General features: G+C 42.7%; 2 protein-coding genes across 4 annotated transcripts in view; both read left to right on the top strand.

Moving 5' to 3' along the window:
• LOC112249548 (rho guanine nucleotide exchange factor 28) overlaps positions 1 to 14,942 on the top strand; it is a 51,114-nt gene extending 36,172 nt beyond the window's left edge. For both annotated transcript variants that reach the window (XM_024419351.2, XM_042320840.1), the window contains 3 exons: positions 9,036 to 9,287; positions 10,288 to 10,636; positions 11,137 to 14,942. In XM_024419351.2, the coding sequence (XP_024275119.2) occupies positions 9,036 to 9,287; positions 10,288 to 10,636; positions 11,137 to 11,333 (798 nt within the window). In that variant the 3' untranslated portion in view covers positions 11,334 to 14,942. The remainder of the gene's footprint in view (positions 1 to 9,035; positions 9,288 to 10,287; positions 10,637 to 11,136) is intronic.
• Positions 14,943 to 15,039: 97 nt separating this feature from the next.
• Positions 15,040 to 26,684, top strand: part of osmr (oncostatin M receptor) — a 36,578-nt gene continuing 24,933 nt past the window's right edge. Inside the window, exons 1-4 of one of the 2 annotated variants that reach the window (XM_024418418.2) lie at positions 15,040 to 15,572; positions 15,741 to 15,904; positions 17,793 to 17,949; positions 18,533 to 18,826. In XM_024418418.2, the coding sequence (XP_024274186.1) occupies positions 15,485 to 15,572; positions 15,741 to 15,904; positions 17,793 to 17,949; positions 18,533 to 18,826 (703 nt within the window). In that variant the 5' untranslated portion in view covers positions 15,040 to 15,484. Of the gene's footprint in view, positions 15,573 to 15,737; positions 15,905 to 17,792; positions 17,950 to 18,532; positions 18,827 to 26,684 lie in introns of both variants that reach the window. The other variant, XM_024418417.2, reaches the window with a different exon arrangement.

Here is a 26,684-nt window from a genome sequence, read left to right as displayed (position 1 = left end):
AAATAAGCAAAAATAATCGACAGTCCATCATTACTTTAAGACAGGTCAGTCAATGCAGGAAATTTGAAGAATTTTTAAAGTTTCTTCAAGTGCAGTCACAAAAACCATAGAGCGCTATGATGAAACTGGCTCCCATGAGGGCCGCCACAGGAAAGGAAATTCAGAGTTACCTCTGCTGCTGAGGATAAGCAGTAAGTCGTCCTGTCTCGTGTCCCTTGTATATATCGTATATTTTTCATTTTTTACATATTTTTCTTAGCATGTCTCTTCAAAAACATTTTGCTAAACCTAAGCTTCCAAATACTCTCCTGCAACCCGCCTCACCCAATGTAGCTATTTTTCCTAAAGTATTTATATTTACTTCGGAACCGGAACCCCTCAACTGAAGCTAGCCAGCTAACCACCAGCTATGCTAGCGGTCTTCAGCTAACCGGTCTTCAGCTAACCTTTAGCTCGGAAAGCTCTCGCCAGCTCGAACAACGCGACTCTAACCAGAGCATAACGGACCTATTTATTTTTCATCCCCGGATTCCCACCGCAAACGGAACATTTTTCAGCTGGATCTTCACAACTAGCTATCTAGCTAAACCGCAACCCCGGATGATTACTCCTGGCTAGCGCTTCCACCCACTTAGCGTGAAGCTAGCCCGGCCAGCGCACCTGTACTACCACCGTAGCATACTCCTGGGCTACAATACCCGGGCCCACGACCGGTCTATCGATGTCACCGCATGAAGAGGAATAAACAGACTCACCCCATCGCGACGTCCCCAAAGGCCAACTCTCTAGCCCTCGCTATCTCCCTGCTTGCTAAACTCGGCCTGCTAACTGCTAGCTTCTCTAGCCCCGGTCCGCTAACTGCTACCTTTTTTAGCCCGGGCCTACGAACTGTTAGCTTGTTAGCACAGGCCTGCTAACTGCTAGCTTGTTTAGCCCGGGCCTACGAACTGTTAACCGTCTGAATCGCCGCGTCCCAAACACGCACCGGACCCATACTCACTTTCTCTTTTTGATTTTTAAATCTGTTTATACCTTTCCGGAAACCTGCCTCACCCAATGTGACACGGAATCGCTATTATTTTTAATTAATTAATTATTTTTAATTTTTAGAACACACTCAAGAACCTCCAGAAGCCAACCAGCTAACTAGCTACAAGCTATTTAGTCATTGTTAACTTTTTTCAACCTGGATAACACTCGCCAGTCCAGCTCCCCTGCCCCATCCACCGCTGCCCCCTGGACACTGATCTCTTGGCTACATAGCTGATGCACGCTGGACTGTCCATTAATCACGGTACTCCATTCTGCTTGTTTATGTTTTATCTGTCGGCCCCGTTGCCTAGTCAACGCCATTTTACCTGCTGTTGTTATGCTAGCTGATTAGCTGTTGTCTCACCTACTGTTTTAGCTAGCTTTCCCAATTCAACTCCTGTGATTACTGTATGCCTCGCTGTAAGTCTCTCTCAAATGTCAATATGCCTTGTATACTGTTGCTCAGGTTAGTTATCATTGTTTTAGTTCACAATGGAGCCCCTAGTTCTACTCTTCATACCCCTGATACCTCCTTTGTCCCACCTCCCACACATGCGGTGACCTCACCCATTACAACCAGCATGTCCAGAGATACAACCTCTCTCATCATCACCCAGTGCCTGGGCTTACCTCCGCTGTACCCGCACCCCACCATACCCCTGTCTGCGCATTATGCCCTGAATATATTCTACCATGCCCAGAAACCTGCTCCTCTTATTCTCTGTCCCCAACGCTCTAGGCGACCAGTTTTGATAGCCTTTAGCCGCACCCTCATACTACTCCTTCTCTGTTCCGCGGGTGATGTGGAGGTAAACCCAGGCCCTGCATGTCCCCAGGCACCCTCATTTGTTGACTTCTGTGATCGTAAAAGCCTTGGTTACATGCATGTCAACATCAGAAGCCTCCTCCCTAAGTTTGTTTTACTCACTGCTCTAGCACACTCTGCTAACCCTGATGTCCTTGCTGTGTCTGAATCCTGGCTCAGGAAGGCCACCAAAAATTCAGAGATTTCCATACCCAACTATAACATCTTCCGTCAAGATAGATCTGCCAAAGGGGGAGGAGTTGCAGTCTACTGCAGAGATAGCCTGCAAAGTAATGTCATACTTTCCAGGTCCATACCCAAACAGTTCGAACTACTAATTTTGAAAATTACTCTCTCCAGAAATAAGTCTCTCACTGTTGCCGCCTGCTACCGACCCCCTCAGCCCCAGCTGTGCCCTGGACACCATTTGTGAATTGATCGCCCCCATCTAGCCTCAGAGTTTGTTCTGTTAGGTGACCTAAACTGGGATATGCTTAACACCCCGCCAGTCCTACAATCTAAGCTAGATGCCCTCAATCTCACACAAATCATCAAGGAACCCACCAGGTACAACCCTAACTCTGTAAACAAGGGCACCCTCATAGACGTCATCCTGACCAACTGGCCCTCCAAATACACCTCCGCTGTCTTCAACCAGGATCTCAGCGATCACTGCCTCATTGCCTGTATCCGCTACGGAGCCGCAGTCAAACGACCACCCCTCATCACGGTCAAACGCTCCCTAAAACACTTCTGTGAGCAGGCCTTTCTAATCGACCTGGCCCGGGTATCCTGGAAGGACATTGACCTCATCCCGTCAGTTGAGGATGCCTGGTCATTCTTTAAAAGTAACTTCCTCACCATTTTAGATAAGCATGCTCCGTTCAAAAAATGCAGAACTAAGAACAGATACAGTCCTTGGTTCACCCCAGACTTGACTGCCCTCGACCAGCACAAAAACATCCTGTGGCGGACTGCAATAGCATCGAATAGTCCCCGTGATATGCAACTGTTCAGGGAAGTCCGGAACCAATACACGCAGTCAGTCAGGAAAGCTAAGGCCAGCTTCTTCAGGCAGAAGTTTGCATCCTGTAGCTCCAACTCCAAAAAGTTCTGGGACACTGTGAAGTCCATGGAGAACAAGAGCACCTCCTCCCAGCTGCCCACTGCACTGAGGCTAGGTAACACGGTCACCACCGATAAATCCATGATTATCGAAAACTTCAATAAGCATTTCTCAACGGCTGGCCATGCCTTCCGCCTGGCTACTCCAACCTCGGCCAAGCCTCTCCAAGTTCTCCTTTACCCAAATCCAGATAGCAGATGTTCTGAAAGAGCTGCAAAACCTGGACCCGTACAAATCAGCTGGGCTTGACAATCTGGACCCCTATTTCTGAAACTATCCGCCGCCATTGTCGCAACCCCTATTACCAGCCTGTTCAACCTCTCTTTCATATCGTCTGAGATCCCCAAGGATTGGAAAGCTGCCGCAGTCATCCCCCTCTTCAAAGGGGAGACACCCTGGACCCAAACTGTTACAGACCTATATCCATCCTGCCCTGCCTATCTAAGGTCTTCGAAAGCCAAGTCAACAAACAGGTCACTGACCATCTCGAATCCCACCGTACCTTCTCCGCTGTGCAATCTGGCTTCCGAGCCGGTCACGGGTGCACCTCAGCCACACTCAAGGTACTAAACGATATCATAACCGCCATCGATAAAAGACAGTACTGTGCAGCCGTCTTCATCGACCTTGCCAAGGCTTTCGACTCTGTCAATCACCATATTCTCATCGGCAGACTCAGTAGCCTCGGTTTTTTGGATGACTGCCTTGCCTGGTTCACCAATTACTTTGCAGACAGAGTTCAGTGTGTCAAATCGGAGGGCATGCTGTCCGGTCCTCTGGCAGTCTCTATGGGGGTGCCACATTCTCGGGCCGACTCTTTTCTCTGTGTATATCAATGATGTTGCTCTTGCTGCGGGCGATTCCCTGATCCACCTCTACGCAGACTACACCATTCTATATACTTTCGGCCCGTCATTGGACACTGTGCTATCTAACCTCCAAACAAGCTTCAATGCCATACAACACTCCTTCCGTGGCCTCCAACTGCTCTTAAACGCTAGTAAAACCAAATGCATGCTTTTCAACCGATCGCTGCCTGCACCCGCATGCCCGACTAGCATCACCACCCTGGATGGTTCCGACCTTGAATATGTGGACATCTATAAGTACCTAGGTGTCTGGCTAGACTGCAAACTCTCCTTCCAGACTCATATCAAACATCTCCAATCAAAAATCAAATCAAGAGTCGGCTTTCTATTCCGCAACAAAGCCTCCTTCACTCACGCCGCCAAGCTTACCCTAGTAAAACTGACTATCCTACCAATCCTCGACTTCGGTGATGTCATCTACAAAATGGCTTCCAACACTCTACTCAACAAACTGGATGCAGTATATCACAGTGCCATCCGTTTTGTCACTAAAGCACCTTATACCACCCACCACTGCGACTTGTATGCTCTAGTCGGCTGGCCCTCGCTACATATTCGTCGCCAGACCCACTGGCTCCAGGTCATCTACAAGTCCATGCTAGGTAAAGCTCCGCCTTATCTCAGTTCACTGGTCACGATGGCAACACCCATCCGTAGCACGCGCTCCAGCAGGTGTATCTCACTGATCATCCCTAAAGCCAACACCTCATTTGGCCGCCTTTCGTTCCAGTACTCTGCTGCCTGTGACTGGAACGAATTGCAAAAATCGCTGAAGTTGGAGACTTTTATCTCCCTCACCAACTTCAAACATCAGCTATCTGAGCAGCTAACCGATCGCTGCAGCTGTACATAGTCTATTGGTAAATAGCCCACCCATTTTCACCTACCTCATCCCCATACTGTTTTTATTTATTTACTTTTCTGCTCTTTTGCACACCAATATCTCTACCTGTACATGACCATCTGATCATTTATCACTCCAGTGTTAATCTGCAAAATTGTAACTATTCGTCTACCTCCTCATGCCTTTTGCACACATTGTATATAGACTCCCCCTTTGTTTTCTACTGTGTTATTGACTTGTTAATTGTTTATTCCATGTGTAACTCTGTGTTGTCTGCTCACACTGCTATGCTTTATCTTGGCCAGGTCGCAGTTGTAAATGAGAACTTGTTCTCAACTAGCCTACCTGGTTAAATAAAGGTGAAATAAAAAAAATTAAAAATTTAAAAAAGTGCATTAGAGTTACCAGCCTCAGAAATGCAGCCCAAATAACAGACACATCTCAACATCAACTGTCAAGACTGCGTGAATCAGGCCTTCATGGTCGAATTGCTGTAAAGAAACCACTACTAAAGGACACCAATAAGAAGAAGAGACGTGCTTGGGCCAAGAAACACGAGCAATGGACATTAGACTGGTGGTAATCTGTCCTTTGGTCTGATGAGTCGAAATTGGAGATTTTTGGTTCCAACCGCCGTGTCTTTGTGAGATGCAGAGTAGGTGAACGGATGTTCTCCGCATGTGTGGTTCCCACTGTGAAGCATGGATGAGGTGGTGTGATGGTGTGGGGGTGCTTATTGAGTGAGACATATGTTATTATCAGAATCAGCTAGTTATTTGCAGTCTATTCTTTTTCAAATAAGAGTGAATAACAAAAGAACTTGATCAACATTTTTACATGTTTAGTTGACCTCTTCTATCTCTACAAGATGCCAAAAAATGCATAACATTTGATGGTATTGTCAAATTATTATTTTCATTTTTGGAAAGCAATAACAGGGTGGAACCAGTTGAGGCTCCTCAGAAGAGGAAGGGGAGAACCATCCTCCTCAGTGAATTTCATAAAATGTCAATTGTAAAACATTTAAAAAGTTGTCCTTAGATATAACTACACTGAATATATTTATGTCACCAAACAATTGATTAAAACACACTATTTTGCAAAGAAGGTCTACAGTAGCCACAAACAGCACACTGTAGAGTAGCACAATGATCTAGCTGGAGGACAGATGAGTAGGTGAACGGATGATCTCTGCATTTGTTGTTTCCACTGCGAAGCATGGAGGAGGAGGTGTGATGGTGTAGGAATGCTTTACTGGTGACACTGGGATTTATTTAGAACTCAAAGCACACTTAACCAGCATGACTACCACAGCATTCTGCAGCGATACGACTTCCCATCTGCTTTGTACTTAGTGGGACTATCATTTGTTTTTCAACAAGACAAGGACCCAACACACCTCCAGTCTGTGTAAGGGCTATTTGTCCAAGAATGAGAGTGATGGAGTTCTGCATCAGATGACATGACCACCACAATCACCCAACCTCAACCCAATTGAGATGGTTTGGGATGAGTTGAACTGTAGAGTGAAGGAAAAACAGCCACCAATTGCTCAGCATATGTGGGAAATCCTTCAAAACTGTTGGAAAAGCATTCCAGGGGAAGCTGGTTGAGAGAATGCCAAGAGTGTGCAAAGGTTTCATCAAGGCAAAGGGTGGCTACTTTGAAGAATCTCAAATATATTTAGATTTGTTTAACACTTTTTTGGTTGCTACATCATTCCATGTGTGTTTTTTCATAGTTTTGATGTCTTCACTATTATTCTACAATGTTGAACATAGTAAAAATAAAGAAAAGCCCTTGAATGAGTGGGTGTGTCCAAACTTTTGACTGGTACTGTAAGAATGACATAGGGTGACATGAGTGCCATAGCACATTATGTTCATTTTAAGCCTTTATTAAAACCTCTTAGAGCTCCCTCCCTACTTTGTGCAATTTCCATCTGAAGACTTACCCAAATCTAACAGCCTGTAGCTCAGGCACAGAACCAAGGATATGCATATTCTTGGTACCATTTGAAAGAAAACACTCTGAAGTTTGTGTAAATGTGAATTGAATGTAGGAGAATATAACACAATAGATCTGGTTTAGATAAAACAATGGAAAAAACATATGATTGTTATTTTTGTATCATCATCTTTAAAATGAACAAGATAAAACAAACATTCAGATAGGATGATGGGGACAATTTCAGTGAAAAATATAAGAGGGCAACAGTACTTGTGCAAAGTTTCAGAATGATAACTTCCAAAATGAGTGTGCTACATGACATTTATCATGAAGTCACCCAGGTGTCCCACACAAGTAGCCCAAATGTACCCAAGTGGCCAAATTGGTGAAGGTATACATTTTGAAACAAATAACTATATACAAAATACCAAAATGGTATTCTAACACAACCCCCCCCCAAAAAAAAAAATGAGAAAAATAAATGGAAAACAAAATTGGGAAAAATATAATTATTGATAACAAAATATGAAACAAAATATATATATACATCGACAAAATAACATGGGTAACTATTTACACACTTTCAATATTTGGAAGACCCTCAGTCCTCTATCAAATCAAATCCATTTATATAGCCCCAGCCTAAAACCCCAAACAGCAAGCAATGCAGGTGTAGAAGCACGGTGACAAGGAAAAATTCCCTAGAAAGGCAAACACCTAGGAAGAAACCTAGAGAGGAACCAGGCTATGAGGGGTGGCCAGTCCTCTTCTGGCTGTGCCGGGTTGAGATCACAGTGGTTGTAGAGGGTGCAACAGGACAGCACCTCAAGAGTAAAAATGAACAGTTTAGCGTTCCATAGCCGCAGGCAGAACAGTTGAAACTGGAACAGCAGCAAGGCCAGGTGGACTGGGGACAGCAAGGAGTCATCATGCCAGGTAGTCCTGACGCATGGTCCTAGGGCTCGAGTCCTCCGAGAGAGAGAAAGAGAGAATTAGAGAGAGCATACTTAAATTCACACAGGACACCGGATAAGACTCCCATTCGGAGTCAGTGTCACTGTGAAAGAAAATGTTCAGTTAGAATAGTTTCACATATGAGCCCAGAACAGCTAGATCTACTGTCTTTATTATATTACAACAGACCAGCTGCATCTACTGTCTCCATCTCACTTTGGCCATTGTTGTGGGCCTGCCTTCCCCTCAACAGCCTCAAATAGGTTATTTCATGTGGGTTGGAGTGGGGTGGCAGACACACGCATCTCACATTTCATGACATTACATGTTTATATATTGCTTCTAAAATTTTGAAAAAATCACATATTTTATATTATTAATTTCAAACAAGGGCATTAGCATGGTAAGAACTTACCAGTCCAAAACGATGTCTTCTCCCGTTAAAAAAATATTCCTCCACAATCACTAAATGAATCGTCCTACAACAATCTCTGTCTCACTTTCCCAATCAATTTATTCTAAAATTGTGTGTACATCTGTATATCTAGACTTAGATTTAGCTTTCACTGACTTAGTCGCCAAACTGATTGATATATAAACAGCTGAATCTGTGCGTTTACCAAACAATGCAGTGCGTAATATGTGTTTCTCCTTCCGGTATGGGTTGGTCTTGCAACACATAAACTTGACCTATTGCCGTTTACCTCAGCTCATTGGCTATCTACCCAGATAGATTTCAAGACGATCAGTGGTCATTGGGTTAAAAGACAGTCAATTAACGAAACAGCGGGAAAATCATTGGTGCACAATGATGTTATGACTTTTTGTCATCAAATCGGTTTCTTTCAGTCAATACGTCCCGCAAAATGGCCGATCACGTTTGATTGTGTTACAAATAAACCAGTTGATTGCAGTGAAACCAAATATGACGGGAAAAGTCACATTCTGTGTGGGTTAGTTACATGGAATGTGTCGTCGAAAATGGAATGAGACGGAATTCACGACACAAGCGGTTCACAAAACGTTTCGTGTTAGGCTATAAAAACGGATTTTATCAAACAAAAGATCATTCATTGTGTAACAATGAGCATTGGAATTGCAAACAGATGAAGATCATCAAAGGTAAACAATTTATTTTAATGCAGTTTGTGATTGTGTTACGCCTGTGCTGGTTGAAATAGTTGTTTTTTATGGGGCTCTATGCTCAGATAATCGCATCATATTCTTTCGCAGTAAATCCTTTTTTAAATCTGACAATGCGGTTGGATTAGCAAGATTCTAGGCTTTCTATACATGTGAGACACTTGTATTTTCATGAATGTTTAATATGAATATTTATGTAGCTATCACCGTATGTTGTGGAATTTCAGCCCGCTAGCGGGTTCCGTGCGCAGAGAGGTTTTAACTTGCTATTATCCCATCTCTCTGATGCCAATACTATTCTTCTGCATATAGGGGGAGAAGGTGAGTCTGTTGAAGCAGCGCGAGCGACAGTGCCACCTGGAGGCTGAGAGCCTGCGCCGCGAGCGGGAAGAGCTGGAGCAGCAGCTGTTGGAGTACCAGCAGAACCTAGAGAGGCTGAGGGAGGGTCAGAGGAGCATGGAGAGGGACAGGGACAGGGTGGAAGCCGAGCACAGGTTGCTCCAGAGCTGGAGACACAACCGCCAGAGCTCCCTGCCTATTATGATATCGCTGGACCTGGAACAGGTGGGTGGTAACCTTCCCAAGACTAATTGGTGCAAATAAGCCTGGATGAACAATGACTCAAATCTGGCCTATGTGGGAGTACATTTTTTTAAATAATAATAATATCTGAACATGCAAGTCGTGGCTCTGAATCAGAAAACATGTGTGTGTGACAGTAAAAGCATTCCCCTAAATTTGAGATGCTAAACAGTAGTTCGCTGACTTAATGTAGATGCCTTGCTGGCTATACATCGAAATCTGTGTGGTCAATGTGTGTCAATCTTGTGGGAGAAAACAAATGATCCTAATAAAAATGACAAAATGGCCTCAAACAGCTGAAATCTCCTTGTTGCATCAGACGTGATGTTCGAGGGAAGGTTTGGAAGGAGGTGGTTGATTATGGCCCAATAATACCAGGACAGACCTCTAGCGACCAAACTACCAGTCACCAGTCGTTTTCAATGGGGGCAGGAAACACAAGGATACATTCAGTGACTTAGCAGTCGGCGACTCTGAGCTCGGTGACAACGTGACCGTCCGATAACCAATCAGAGGAGGAAGGGTCTTCCTAGCTAGCTTTTGAAACCATGCTTTTGACACCTTGATGTTCTGCATGCTGTTTGGATATATACACCCACAAAGGAAAAGCTTGAAGATTCATTACTAATTTGTAGCTTCTGGTATAATCAATGGCTATGGATCAGGACTTTTTCTATTGGACTGGGACTTTTTTCCATTCTTTCTTTGGGTTAACGAAGGTCAGGATTGACACGTTGATCTACCAGACCTTCTGAGCATTGGGTGGAAGTGTCTGGTGAACAATATTAGGTGGGTGGGGAAGGTACAAGGAGGGAAAGGGGAGGTGGTGGTTGAGACACAGAAAAGGAAGGAGTGAGTGAATAAGTGTGACAGAGAGAAAAATTGGAAATATGAACGAATGTGAAGGTTGGTAGGATTGTGTGTGTCTGTGTTTGTGAGTGTGCTCTGCTGAGATTTACAACTCCCCCTCCTCTCCCCTCAGGTGTCCAACCACAGTCGGTCAGTCAGCCTGGACGGCAACGAGGCTGCTCTTCTTCATGCCCTCCAACAGAATCGTCTCCACCGCAACCAGCACCAGCACCAGAGCCTCCACTCTGGCCTGAGAAAGAGCCAGGACAGCCCCCTCCATAGTCCCAACCTGAGCCTCAGGCCCAGCCTCTATAACAGCCTCAACACTCTGCTCAGCCAGGCCCACAGTAAACCATCCACAGAATTACTGACACACCAACACTATGCTCACCCCCAGCACAGTCACCTCCAGTCAGGAAGCTCCCCAAACAACCCCTTTAGGAGGAGGTTCACCACAGGACATCAGGGGCCCAACAACAACAGTGAGTATGATGCTGTCATAGACAGCAAACCTTTGTGGATCTCAGAGGATTTTAAGCCAGGGGTTCTCAAAGTGGGGTCTGTGGGTATTGCAGACAGATATTTTTATTTATTGTTATCATTTATTATATGAACATTACTAACAACATATTACATTAATTCTGGCCAAGGGACACGTGGAATACGTTTAAAGAATGTTATACAATGTAATATTATTAATCTATAATTGATGTTCTTAACCCTGGGCAACAAGGGCCTGGGAGGCTCACAGGGATATTGGTGGATCCACAGTACTCCAACAATTATGTATTCCCCCCCAAGTAAAAAAAATAACCCATAAATGCACTGTAATTTAAGCTTTAAAACAACATAGACATATTTCTTACAAATATTTTGTCCATTCTGATCCACCCAAATGCATATGAGAGGGGCAAGAGGTTGATGCAGGTGCAAGGGATTGATTTGGGATTGGCCGATAATGTTCCTTGTTTTCTTCTGTTAGATTTCAGCCCTCCACAGGACAGGCTGACCCTGGGGTTGTTGGGTTCATTGGGGTCAGGGGTCACAGGCCTGGGTCTGGACGAGGAGAACTTCCCCACCAAGGAATCCCTCACTCCTCTCCTCACCCCACAGGCCTACTTCCCTTTGAATGGAAAGAACAGTGAGGATGGGGGAGAGGAGAACATTGTGTACCTCTGAGGAATGACAAGACTGATGGAGTGATGGGAGAGAAGTGTGCAGTGCCAACTGCCTTATGTACATCTATCAATGTACCCCCTCTCTGCCTTTGTGTGTGTGTGTTTGCTTGTAAATGTTTTTTACCAAAAAAATGTGAATGCAGGGCTGTAACTAGGGTTTGAGTTTTCGTCCGGAAGCGACGAAACAAAAAAGCATTACATTTTTAGCTGTATTGTACTGTATTGTTTGCATTTTAATGTAGGCCTTTAGGGAAGATATGCCATTTGAATGTTTATACTGAAACATTTGAGTTCATAGCTTGTTTGATAAGATTAGTACAGATTTTCTCAGGGGACACCACTTTGGGCCTTGACCCTAACTTTAGGAACCACTGTACTAACCTCCCTCTCTGCTTGCTCCCTCTCTCATCTGCTTCCGCCTTGCAGCCTGCCTTAGCCTCACATCACTGTCTGTATCAGTAGCTTACTCTATAAAGCAAAGTTACAACTTTGTGTTTTTTTTCTCCTGCTGAGGTAGGCTCCGTTTAACGTTAGCTTCTTACTTCATCCTTCCAGCTGGCTAAGTAAAACTAGCCAGACACCTTCAACTTACTGCAATAAGTCTCTGCCAGCAGATGGCCACCTGACTGACATATCTATAAGCGACTATTTACCAGTTGTGCACTCATTCTCTGATAATCGTTTTTTGTTTGGGGGATGTCTGTAGACACGGCTGGAGTGCGGGACAGTTAAGTTGCCTTTAGTCCGACATCTCACAAACACTGTCAACATTGTCTCTAGACTAGTTTCCTATTGAGCCGATTGCAAGCTGGGGTAGTTAATTTCACGTCGCTCTCGGCCTGTGCCGCAAAAGGGCAGAGTTAACCGTTTGAGAGAGTGGAGAATGAGCTGCTAAAAAGGCAAATCCAGGCGTACATAATGGACAAACCACTGTTCATGATTCCACTCATTCGCAAAGAGGCAGGCGTGATTGGAATTCAGTCAGATCAATGATATAAGCATTCTGAGCTTTGATCAACGCTGGGGAGCAATATTTAGATGTTGACCATTAATAGAGCTTTATACACTGAGTATACCTGTAATAATGGAGCTGTGAGTCGGGACGCAGGTGCATTTGAAACGTTTAATAAAACAACACAACATTGGCTACACTCCGGTACACAAGAATAATACCAACTGGTGAGTGAACATAGGAGAGTGACTTAAAGGGGAAGAAATTATGAAGTCGAGGTGTGAATCATAATGATTAACAGGTGCAAGTAATGATGAGTGCCAGGTGTGCGTAATGAATCCCAGGACCGATGGTCAGTATCCCGGCGACGTCGTATGCCAGAAGGGAGGAGCAGGAGAAGATGTGACAATACCAAACATTAGGAACTCCATTCTAATATTGAGTTGCACCTCCTCTTTTGCCCTCAGAACAGCCTCAATTTCTTAGGGGCATGGACTCTACATGGTGTCGAAAGCATTCGACAGGGGTGCTGACCTGTGTTGACTCCAATACTTTCAGTTGTGACAAGTTGGCTGGATATCCTTTGGGGGGTGGACCATTTTTGATACACGGAAAACTGTTGAAAAACCAAGCAGCGTTGCAGTTATTGACACTCAAACTGGTGCACCTGGCACCTACTATCCATACCCCGTTCAAAGGCATTTTAATCTTTTGTCTTGCCCTATGAATGGCATGCACACAATCCATGTTTAAATTGTGTCAAGGCTTAAAAATCCTTTGTTAACTTACCTCCTCCTCTTCATCTACATGAATTGAAGTGGACTTAACAAGCAACATCAATAAGGGATCATAGCTTTCACCTGGATTCACCTTTTTATTCTATGTCATGGAAAGAGCAGGTGTTCTTATTGTTTTGTATACTTTTTCAGTTTTTGGTCCTCATATTTAGCTATTGCCATGACTGAAAGTATGAAAATACAGGTGTATATTGCCAATTTTTGAGTTCCTGTATGTAATCAGAAATAGGTGCCTGTTCGTACACACTGTTAGAAGTAAACCTGCCTGGAAGAACCTTTTTGAGCGGAACCTTTCCAGTTCAGAGGTTGTTTGAGGAACCCCTGTGTAAAGGTTCAAACCGTAACCTTTTTGTGATGGGAGGGGTTCAATTCTGAATCAATTTAATAATATATGATAGGGCCTCTCGAGTGGCGCAGTGTTCTAAGGCACTGCATCGCAGTGCTAGATGCGTCACTACAGCCCAAGTTCGATCACGGGCTATATCCCAATCGGCCGTGATCAGGAGTAGTTTGGCTAGGGGGCTTTACTTGGCTCATTGCGATCTAGCGACTCCTTGTGGCGGGCCGGGCACCTGCAGGCTGACCTCGATCATCAGGTGAACGGTGTTTCCTCCGACACACTGGTGAGGCTGGCTTCCGGGTTAAGCGGGCGGGTGTTAAGAAGCGTGGTTTGGCGGTTCATGTTTCAGAGGACGCATGATTTGACCTTCACCTCCCAAGCCTGTTGGGGAGTGGCAGCAATGAGACAAGATTGAATCATAATAATAATATAATAATATAATAATATAAACATAGCTGATTACATATAGTAATAAATTGTCAAATAAATTGTATTCCAACTTTGGGAATTGCATAGGCTCTCGAGGAACTCCTAAATCTCTGTGTGCCTCAATGAAGCTACAAAACTGTCAGTGTTCAACTTTAACATGTGATGACAATAGATTTGAACAGGAATGACATTTAAAAATATATAAATCTTATAGCCACGCCCTTACTAAGCCACGCCTCCACTACATGGTTCCTCCAGGAACCTGTTGTTACATTGCAACGTTAAAGGTTGGCTACTCAAACCAATTTTCCTTTGTGCCCAAAAGCTCCTTAAAACTATAGGTATTTTAATTTGGTGCACTTTGTGTTATTGTGCTTCCCTTGTCAAAAGTAGTTGCACTTTTATGATGGTCTTAATTTCCCTCGTTGAAATACAGGATTGCATAGGACACACTCTCATAAGTGTTAAAGGTGTAGTTTGTTCAAAAACTATATTTTAGTATTTTGTTCACTAATCAGCTGTTAAAAAATGTAACAAAACAATTAACTGACGACATGCACATTTTGGGGGGAGTTTTTGGGATCTCTTTGAGTTTTTATCTACTAGGGGCATTGGGAAGATGTGGGGGGGTGCTGTGGTTTTGTTGTTGTTGTTGCATGCGCTATAGATGGCTATATCGGTCCGCTAATACAGGACTAGTAAAGGCCAAGTGCACTACTTTTGTGGAAATGTTTATTAATATTTTTATTTTTATCCTGATTTTTTGCAGGGTGCTGCAGCACCCTCAGCACCCATACTCTACTATGTGCCAAATGTCCATTGTCAAGATGTAGTGTGTTTAATAGAGCTTGCTTATTACTCTAAAGAGAAAATACAGATTACATGTTGGTTTGTTTGTTATTTATTGTGACGTATTCATGCACTGTCAGAGTGGTTGGGTTAAATGCGGAAGACACATCGTATAATGTTATGTTTTTGTTGATGTTGTGTAATATGGATGTTTTCCCCCTTAAGTTGTAATATATGTATAATTGAAAGAAACCTGTGCCTTGTGCCATATTAACTATATACTATAAAATGCATAACCAGCAATTGTATAGCATTTTTATTTTGTGTGAATAGTTCACAGTTTTACATAGGCTCTACCTCATGGTAACTAGCCATGTTGTCTTGTTCCCATTCATGCCAGGATACTATCAATATAATAGCTTATGCAATTACTCAGTAATAATACATTTTCAACATCATGACGTCCTCCCCAGATCATTTACTGACCTTAGATCAGTTTCCAGGGGCAACTTCATGCAACTCACACCATCAACAGGCTGCCATTGGACAGATTTCGTCCTGAAGGCTGCTTTACCACAGTGCCCTCTAGTGTTCCCCCATCTCATACTCAAACAACCATATTATTGCTCAATACTGAGCCCGTCAGCTGACAATGACAGTGCCCAATGTTAATATCATAACTACTTCTGACTCATTCCTGGATGCCAACTCACAGTCAGTCAGCGTGGACTGTGAATGAACACCGGTCTGCAGGAACAGAGGCTACAAGAACCTTCAACATTAGACCTGTACTTTTACTAGTATCATTAATTTGAACAGCAGAGTTTGCTCTGAAAGGTTAGAGGATGCACTGCGGTATATCCTGGTTTATTCATGTGCTTCTGTTCCTTTTAACTTCCTCTGTATATCTAAATGGATCCTGCTTGGAATCAGGTAAGACCTTTCTTGTATGAAGTCAAAGGTCAACTCAAAGTTGTATAGTATTGTAAGTGTACATAGCAATTAACAGTCAGATGAAATGTATGATCTACACAGAAACAGATGGGATTGTTAAATTGAGAGCATGCCTATAAGTGAGCTAGCTATATGTTGTTTTAGCAGGCAGTAAACCTCCTCGGCCAATAATCGCTGAGCTGCGGGCTAATGTTGCTACACAGAGCCTTGTGGTGAAGTGGCTGGTCAATCACACTGGTTTAACAAGGGAAAGCGGTGATACTTATGAAATACAGGTCGGACGCACTGACAACCTCACTATCGTTCACAACGTGAGTAACAGTTCAGGCCATTTGTCCAATTGATTGATTATGTATGTGTTTGTTTCCAAGGAGAACCATTGTCTTGTATTACTGTATACAGTGCATTCGGAAAGTATTTAGAACCCTTGACTTTTTCCACATTTTGTTACGTTACAGCCTTATTCTAAAATTGATTGTTTTTCTCCCTCATCAATCTACACACAATTCCTCATAATGACAAAGCAAAAACAGGTTTTTAGATGGTTTTGCAAATTAAAAAATTAAAAAATTAAATGAAATATTACATTTACAGAAGTATTCAGACCATTTACTCAGTACATTGTTAAAGCACCTTTGGCAGTGATTACACCCTCAATTCTTCTTGGGTGTGACACTACAAACTTGGAGCACCTGTATTTCAGGGGTTTCTCCCATTCCTCTCTGCAGATCCTCTCAAGCTCTGTCAGGTTAGATGGGGAGCGTCACTGCACAGCTATTTACAAGTCTCTCCAGAGATGTTAGATCGGGTTCAAGTCTGGGCTCTGGCTGGGTCACTCAAGGACATTCAGAAACTTGTCCCGAATTCACTCTTGCGTTGCCTTTTGCTGTGTGCTTAGGGTCGTTGTCCTATTGGAAGGTGAATCTTCGCCCCAGTCTGAGGTCCTGAGCGCTCTGGAGCAGGTTTTCATCAAGGATCTCTCTGTACTTTTCTCCGTTCATCTTTCTCTTCGATCCTGACTAGTCTCCCAGTCCCTGCCGCTGAAAAACCTCCCCACAGCATGATGCTGCCAGCACCATGTTTCACCGTGACGCTTGGCATTCAGGCCAAAGAGTTCAATCTTAGTTTCATCAGACAACAGAATCTTGTTTCTCATGTTCTGAGTCCTTTGGGTGCCTTTTGGCAAACAATTGGTAGTTACAGTCTTGTCTCATCGCTGCAACTCCCGTATGGACTCGGGAGAGGCGAAGGTCGCGAGCCATGCATCCTCCAAAACACAACTCAACCAAGCCACACTGCTTCTTGACACAATGCCCAATTAACCCGGAAGCCAGCTACACCAATGTGTCGGAGGAAACACCAGACACCTGTTGTGTCTGACCGTGTCAACGTGCATGCTCCCGGCCCGCCACAGAAGTCCCGAGAGCGAGATGGGACAAGGACATCCCTGCCGGCCAAACCATCCCCTAACCTGGACGACGCTGGGCCAATTGTGCGCCGCCCCATGGGTCTCCTGGTCGCCACCGGCTGCGACAGAGCCTGGACTCGAACCAGGATCTCTAGTGGCACAGCTAGCACTGCGATGCAGCACCTTAGACCACTGCGCCACTCGGGAATCCCATTTTTTGGTAACTTCCCCAGATCTGTGCCTCGACACAATGCTGTCTCGGTCCTCTACTGACAATTCCTTCGAGCTCATGGCTTGGTTTTTGCTCTGACATGCACGGTCAACTGTGGGACCTTATATAGACAGGTGTGTGCCTTTCCAAATCATGTCCAATCAATTGAATTTACTACAGGTGGACTCCAATCAAGTTGTTGAAACATCTCAAGGATGATCAATGGAAACAGGATGCACCTGTTCTCAATTTCGAGTCTCATAGCAAAGAGTCTGAATACTTATGTAAATATTTGCAAACAATTCTAAAAACCTGTTTTATTGTGTGCAGACTGATGAGGAAAATTGTATCCATTTTAGAATAAGGCTGTAACGTAACGAAATGTGGAAAAAGGGAAGGGGTCTGATTATTTTCCGAATCCACTGTATGTACACAGGAAAGGACTTGACAGGAAGACAATAAACAAAGACATGACAGTAGGACAATAAACATGATAAGACAGTTAAAATCAGTACTACCAGTCAGATTTGACTGTACTGTGTTTTCATGATGTGTTTCATTTCTGATTTCCATCATATAGAGTAAAGTGAGTAGCTGTCCTTTCGGTAGTGACTCCACGTTAACATGGACCTGGGTGTCTACTCTGCCTTTACAATGTGCCGACCATTCAATCAGAATACGACGTTTCTGCAGCCATGCAGACCCAAGTGACTGGAGCCAATGGAAGACAAATTATGGTGAGAAATGTAGTTGTTCATGTCTGTTAGAAAAGGCTATGCTTCTAACACTTGTCATGTTATCAGATCTGTGTGTTGCTATTTTTAACAAAGAAGACCTCTTCCTTTTCCTCTTCTCTTTGTAACTATCATCTCATCAAAGTTGCTCAATCAATACTTTTGCTAGAGGCTGTGGATTTTTACTTGATTCATTTTGTCATATTTATGTAAAAGAGGCTAAACTAGTAAAGTTTAACCTCATCCCCAGGCTTATTGCACAAATGAATTGGACTGAAGTTTCATATTGTAACTTCAAATGTTTGTTTTGGGTATGCTTGGAAATAGTACGAAAATAAAATAATGTTAATTGGTGAAAGGTCAAGCTACCATACAGCAGATAGGGTCACAGACCTGCTCACTGCAGCCTTGAGTAATGAGATATAGACTTGATTATGTCATGTTTAAAATCACATGGGTACATACATCATTCATATCAATATTTGTTACATTTGAATAAACATTTTAGGAAGAGTAGCCTCAATTAGTTTTAGCTCCTCTAGGGCTTGGACCCCTAATAATCTACATCTCCAACTTCCCCAACCAGGTGCCCAAGACACAGTGGACAGAGTTTGGAAAAAGACCAAGATGTTTCCCTACCAGCAGGTGTTAAAGGAGGGCTCCACTATCTTGTTCTGCTGTGTCCCTCCTAGAGGCATCCACGTCACCAATATGACCTTCAACTCCACCACCAGCTACCCCCTGATCAACATCACTCACAGAGTCACAGCCATTGCTGTCCACAACCTAAACATCACACAAGCATCCGGCTCCGGGGTGTACTCCTGGTGTGAGGATACAACAGAGAAGAGGAACAACTACTGCTCCAACTTCATCAGCTGTTAGTATGGAGGAGTGTTTTCTCTCCCATCTTGACCTCTGTCATAAGGCCTTCATAGCAATGTTATAGCAGATTTAACAAACGTTAAAGCACTTCACATTGTCCTAGGCATACGTTAGTCGGGTCATTGTGGTTCCTTTTGGACCTCCTAACCTTTACGGAAAAATTATAAATACAATATATATATATATATATATATATATATATATATATATATATATACAGTTGAAGTCGGAAGTTTACATACACTTAGGTTGGAGTCATTAAAACTTTCTTTCAACCACTCCACAAATTTCTTGTTAACAAATTATAGTTTTGGCAAGTCGTTTAGGACATCTACTTAGTGATTGACAAAAAAGAAAATTCCAACAACTGTTTACAGGCAGATTATTTCACTTATAATTCACTGTATCACAATTCCAGTGGGTCAGAAGTTTACATACACTAAGTTGACTGTGCCTTTAAACAGCTTGGAAAATTTGAGAAAATGACGTCATGGTTTTAGAAGCTTCAGAGAGACTAATTGACATAATTTGAGTAAATTGGAGGTGTACCTGTGGATGTATTTCAAGGACTACCTTCAAACTCAGTGCCTCTTGGTTTGACATCATAGGAAAATCAAAAGAAATCAGCCAAACCCTCAGAAAAATAAATGTAGACCTCCACAAGTCTGGTTCATCCTTGGGAGCAATCTCCAAATGCCTGAAGGTACCACTTTCATCTGTACAAACAATAGTACAAGAGTATAAACACCATGGGACCATGCATCCGTCATACTGCTCAGGAAGGAGACTCATTCTGTCTACTTCAGATGAACGTACTAAATGCAAATCAATCCCAGAACAAAGTGCAAATCAATCCCAGAACAATAGCAAAGGACCTTGTGAAGATGCTGGAGGAAACAGGTACAAAAGTATCTATATTCACAGTAAAACGAGTCATATATCAACATAACCTGAAAGGCCACTCAGCAAGAACGAAGCCACTGTTTCCAAACCGCCATAAAAAAAGCCAGTCTACGGATTTCAACTGCATATTGGGACAAAGATCATACTTTTTTTGGAGAAATGACTTCTGGTCTGATTAAACAAAAATAGAACTGTTTGGCCATAATGACCATCGTTATGTTTGGAGGAAAAAGGGTGAGGCTTGCAAGCCTAAGAATACCATCCCAACAGTGAAGCACGGAGGTGGCAGCATCATGTTCTGAGGGTGCTTTGCTGCAGGAGAGACTGGTGCACTTCACAAAATAGATGGCATCATGAGGACAGAAAATGATGTAGATATATTGAAGCAACATCTCAAGACCTCAGTCAGGAAGTTAAAGCTTGGTCGCAAATGGGTCTTCCAAGTGGACAATGACCCCAAGCATACTTCCAAAGTTGTGGCAAAATGGCTTAAGGACAACAAAGTCAAGGTATTGAAGTGGCCATCACAAAGCCCTGACCTCAGTCCCATAGAAAACTTGTGGGCAGAACTGAAAAGCGTGTGAGCAAGGAGGCCTACAAACCTTACTCAGATACAACAGCTCTGTCAGGAGGAATGGGCCAAAAATCACACCTTATTGTGGGAAGCTTGTGGAAGGCTACGTGAAATGTTTGACCCAAGTTAAATAATTTAAAGGCAGTGCTACCAAATACTCATTGAGTGTATGTTAACTTCTGACTGACTGGGAATGTGACAAAATAAATAAAAGCTGAAATAAATCATTCTCTCTACTATTATTCTGACATTTCACATTCTTAAAATAAAGTGGTGATCCTAACTGACCTTACTAGGATTAAATGTCAGGAATTGTGAAAAACTGAGTTTAAATGTATTTCGCTCAGGTGTATGTAAACTTCCGACTTCAACTGTATATATATATATATATATTTTTTTTTTATATATAATTCTGTCGGAAAAGGACATGTTTGAAACTTAGAAAAACATGTTGGTCAAACACATAAATCCTAATAATTATAGGCAGATTGTTTATTAAACATTGACCATCAGATATTTCCTCCCTGTTAGGGACATACACTAACTATCTGAAAGTGTTAACAATACATCTACAGCATATATCTAGATTTAGATTTTTCTAAGACATCAAATGTCCCTTAACCCATAACACAAATTTTTCCCCGTTAAAATAATTATAAAACAATGATTATTGAGTGAAACGTATGCTATTATCAGAACCAGCCTATTTTTCTCAAATAATAGTGAATAACAAAAGAACTTGGTCAACCTTTTTACATGTTCAGTTGACCTCTACAAGTATCTCTACAAGTTGCCAGAAAATGAGTTGAGTCTACAAGTTGACAGAAAAAAAAACATTTGATGGTATAATAATAATTTGATGGTATTAATATTATTGGTATTGTATAAATTATTATTTAAACAGTGTGGAAAGCAATAACAGGGTGGAACCAGTAGAGGCTCCTCAGAGGAGGAAGAGGAGGACCATCCTCCACAGTGAATTTCATAAACATGTCAATTGTAAAACATTTAAAAAGTTGTCATTTTTAGATAAAACTATGCTGAATATATTCACGTCACAGAACAATTGATTAAAATACACTATTTTGCAAAGGTCTACAGTAGCCTCAACAGCACTGTATGATGTAGCCGGGGGACAGTTGAGAAGGTGAACGGATGATCTCCGCATGTGTGGTTCCCACTGTGAAGCATGGAGGTGTAATGGTGTGGCCGTGCTTTGCTGGTGACACTGTCTGTGACTTATTTAGAACTCAAGGCACACTTAACCAGCATGGCTACCACAGCATTCTGCAGCGATACACCTTCCAATCTGCTTTGCTCTTAGTGGGACTAAAACTATGAAATAACACATGGAATCATGTAGTATCCAAAACAGTGTTAAACAAATCAAATGTTTCTTGGCCCAAGCAAGTCTCTTCTTATTATTGGTGTCCTTTTGTAGCTGTTTCTTTGCAGCAATTCTACCACGAAGGCCTGATTCACACAGTCTCCCCTGAACAGTTGATGTTGAGATGTGTCTGTTACTTGAACTCTGTGAAGCATTTATTTCTGAGGCTGGTAACTTGTCTTCTGAAGCAGAGTTAATGCTGGATCTTCCATTCCTGTGGTGGTTCTCATGAGAGCCAGTTTCATCATAGCGCTTGATGGTTTTGTGACTTCAAATTTTCCGGATGGACTGACCTTCATGTCTTAAAGTAATGATGGACTGTCATTTCTCTTTGCTTATTTGAGCTGTTCTTGACATAATATGTGCTTTGTCTTTTACAATTTTTTTTTACTAAATACCACCCCTACCATGTCAAAACAGAACTGATTGACTCAAATGCATTATGAATGAAAGAAATTCCACAAATTAACTTTTAACAAGGCATACCTGTTAATTGAAATGCATTCCAGAATTCCAAGAGTGTGCAATGCTGTCATCAAGAAAAGGTTGGCCACTTTGAAAAATGTAATATAGAATATATTTAGATTTAACACTTTTTTGGTTACTACACCGAATCAAACTTTATTTGTCACATGCTCCTAATACCAGAGGTGTAGACTTTAATGTGAAATGCTTACTTACAAGCCCTTAACCATACAGTGCAGTTCAAGAAGAGTTAAGAAAATATTTACCTCGTAGACTCAAATAAAAATAATAATAAAAAGTAACACAATAAGAAAAACTATAACGAGGCCATATACAGGGGGCACCGGTACCGAGTCAGTGTGCGGGGGTACAGGTTAGTTGTGGTAATTCGTTGGTTATTACTGCATTGTTGGAACTAGAAGCACAATCATTTCGCTACACTAGCATTAACATCTGCTAACCATGTGTATGTGTCAAATACATTTGATTTGATTTGGATTTGATTTACATGTAGTTGGGGGTGAAGTGACTATGCATAGATAATATACAGCGAAAATAAACAGTGAGTAGCAACAGTGTACAAAAGGAAGGGGGTCAATGTAAATTGTCCGGTGGTGATTTATTTGTTCAGCAGTCTTATGGCTTGGGGGTAGAAGCTGTTGTGGAGCCTTTTGGTCCTAGATGTTGTGCTCCGGTAACTCTTGTCGTGCAGTAGCAGAGAAAACAGTGGGTGACTTGGGTGACTGGAGTCTCTGACAATTGTATGGGCTTTCCTCGGACACCGCCTATTGCATAGGTCCTGGATGGCACGAAGCATGGCCCCAGTGATGTACTGGGCCATACGCACTACCCTCTGTAGCGCCTTATGGCCAGATGCCATACCAGGCGGTGATGCAACCGGTCAGGATGCTCTCGATGGTGCAGCTTGTAGAACCTTTTGATAATCTGAGGACCCATGTCCTGCAATAAAATGCAAATTAATTACTTAAAAATCATACAATGTGATTTTCTGGATTTTGTTTTAGATTCCGTCTCTCACAGTTGAAGTGTACCTATGATAAAAAATTATAGACCTCTACATGCTTTGTAAGTAGGAAAACCTGCAAAATCGGCAGTGTATCAAATACTTCTCCCCACTGTATACCTGCTGGAGTGCGTGCTACGGGTGGGTGTTGTTATCGGGACCCGTGAGCTGAGATAAGGCAGAGCTTTACCTAGCATAGACTTATAGATGACCTGGAGCCAGTGGGTCTGGTGACAAATATGTAACAATGGCCAGCCAACTATAGCATACAGGTCGCAGTGGTGGGAGGGGCTGACTACTGCCCCCTTTGGAGGAATTGCGTGCCCATAGTAAACAGAAAAAAAATCTGTCAAAAATTGCTAATATATGCATATAATAATTATTATTGAATAGAAAACACTCTAAAGCTTCTAAAACCGTTCAAATTATGTCTCTATGTAAAGCAGAACTCTCAGGGCAGCCATTCTCCCAAACTCTCTCTTGGCAACAGAAAAGTTGGGACAACTTTGATGTCATCGCCCCCACCCTTCCCAACCAGCTACAGATCTGGGAACAGTTCCTATCTCTTCAGCGCGATGTCCCCTTTTAGTGGGGCCTGTCGTTGTGAGAATCGCGTGCTCCCTCGAGTTTTGGCGGGCTGAAACCTCCGGGTCACGCGAAAATACATGCACTTTCATGCGCACGTCGGGTCCGGAGCTCTCTTTGTTCCAAGATTCACCAAACGATGTAGGTTTGTCTGTTCACGCTAAGGATTGTTTTGTATGTTTAGAACATGCTAAAGCTCGATTCTGCACTTAGTTTGACCAGTTTAGTCGACATATAATATGTAATTTTGAAGTTTTGATGCGCATCCACTAGAATTTTGCCTGCATTTCGACCGGAATTTGTCGTGTTTGATAACCTAAAGACACAAACTTGAAAACCAAACGCAGTTTTTGGTAAGTATAACTCCTTCCACGTCTTCTGATCGAAGAACATCAAAGGTAAGGGAATATTTATGTGTTAATTATGGGTTTCTGTGGACTCCGAGATAGATGAGACATAATGCAAATTTCTGAGCGCCGTCTCATATTATAGCCTAGTGAACAAATTCTGTAACGTTAAAAATAAATGTAACACAGCGGTTGCATTAAGAAGAAGTGTATCTTTCTAACTATATGTAGAACATGTATATTTAGTCAAAGTTTATGATGTGTATTGCTTGTTATCTGACGTTAGCTCCGGCAGATATCATAATTTCTCCGGACATTTGAGTAGCATTTTTTGAACATGGTGTCATTGTAAACAGAGATTTATGGATATAAATTGCATATTATTGAAAAAAACATAAATGTAGTGTGTAGCATGTCCTATTACTGTCATCTGATGAAGATTTTCAAAAGGTTAGTGAATTATTTTTCTTTTAATCCTGCGGTTGTTGATTGCATATTTTATTCAACGTGGCTAATTCAAATTAGCTGTGTCTTTGGTGGTGGTTTGACATAAATATGTGCTATGTTTTCGCTGTAAAACATTTTAGAAATCTGACTTGCTGGCTAGATGAACAAGGTGTTTATCTTTCATTTGAGCTATTGCACTTGTTAATGTGTGGAGGTTAAATATTTCTAAGAATATTTTTGCGTTCCATGCGCCACGTCCCAGTTAACGTCGGAAGGGATCGTTCCCAAATGGGAACCCTAACCCGTCATCAGGATAAGGGGCTTTGGTAACAAAACGGATTGCACTCTGATAGACTGCATCCAGTTTGCTGAGTAGGGTATTGGAAGCTATTTTGTAGATGACATCACCGAAGTTGAGGATCGGTAGGATAGTCAGTTTTACTAGGATAAGGTAGGCGGTGTGAGTGAAGGAGGCGTGTTGCGAAATAGAAAGACTCTAGATTAGATTTTTGATTGGAGATGTTTAATATAAATCTGGAAGGAGAGTGTACAGTCTAGCCAGACACCTAGGTATTTGTAGTTGTCCACATATTCTAGGTCAAAACCGTGCAGAGTAGTGATGCTAGTCGGGCAGGCGGGTGCGGGCATTGAACGGTTGAAAAGCATGCATTTGGTTTTACTATTGTATAAGAGCAGTTGTAGGCCACGGAAGAAGTGTTGTATGGCATTAAAGCTTGTTTGGAGGTTTGTTAACACAGTGTCAAAAGAAGGGCCAGATGTATACAGAATGGTATCGTCTGCGTAGAGGTGGATCAGGGAATCACCCGCAGCAAGAGCGACATCATTGATATATAAAAAGAAAAGATTCAGCCCGAGAATTGAACCCTGTGGTATCCCCATAGAGACTGCCAGAGGTCCGGACAACAGGCCCTCCGATTTGACACACAGAACTCTGTCTGTGAAGTAGTTGGTGAACCAGGCGAGGCAGTCATTTGAGAAGACAAGGCTATTCAGTCTGCCGATACGAATACTTTGATTGACAGAGTCGAAAGCCTTGGCCAGGTCGATGAAGACGGCTGCACAGTACTGTCTTTTATTGATGGCGGTTATGATATCGTTTAGTACCTTCAGCGTGGCTGTGGTGCACCTGTGACCAGCTCGGAAACCGGATTGCACAGTGGAAAAGGTACGGTGGGATTCGAAATGGTCAGTGATCTGTTTATTAACTTGGCTTTTGAAGACTTTAGAAAGGCAGGGCAGGATGGATATAGATCTATAACAGTTTGGGCCTAGAGTGTCACCCCTTTGAAGAGGGGGATGACCGCGGCAGCTTTCCAAACTTTAGGGATCTCAGACGATACGAAAGAGAGGTTGAACAGACCGGTAATAGGGATTGCAACAATGGCGGGGATAATTTTAGACAGAGAGGGTCCAGATTTTCTTGCCCTGCTGATTTGTACAGGTCCAGGTTTTGCAGCTCTTTCAGAACATCTGCTATCTGGTTTTGGGTGAAGGAGAAGCTGGGGAGGCTCGGACAAGTTGCTGCAGGGGGTGCGGAGCTGTAGACCGGGGTTGGGGTAGCCAGTTGGAAAGCATTGCCAGCCGTAGAGAAATCCTTATTGAAATTTTCGATTATCATGGATTTATCAGTGGTGATTATGTTACCTAGCCTCAGTACAGTGGGCAGCTGGAAGGAGGTACTCTTGTTCTCCATGGACTTTACAGTGTCCCAAAACTTTTTGGACTTAGAGCTAGAGGATGCAAATTTCTGTTTGAAAAAGCTAGCCTTTGCTTTCCTGACTGACTGCGTGTATTGGTTCCTGACTTCCATGAACAGTTGCATATCACGGGGACTATCTGATGCTATCGCAGTCCGCCACAGGATGTTTTTGTGCTGGTCAATGGCAGTCAGGTCTGGAGTGAACCAAGGGCTATATCTGTTCGCCACAGGATGTTTTTGTGCTGGTCAATGGCAGTCAGGTCTGGAGTGAACCAAGGGCTATATATGTTCTTAGTTATACATTTTTTGAAAGGGGCATGCTTATTTAAGATGGTGAGGAAATTACTTTTAAAGAACGACCAGGCATAGTCTACTGACAGGATGAGGTCAATATCCTTCCA

The sequence above is a fragment of the Oncorhynchus tshawytscha genome, linkage group LG04, assembly GCF_018296145.1.
Source record: "Oncorhynchus tshawytscha isolate Ot180627B linkage group LG04, Otsh_v2.0, whole genome shotgun sequence".
NCBI lineage: Eukaryota > Metazoa > Chordata > Actinopteri > Salmoniformes > Salmonidae > Oncorhynchus > Oncorhynchus tshawytscha.
This window is presented reverse-complemented; position numbering and strand designations above follow the sequence as displayed.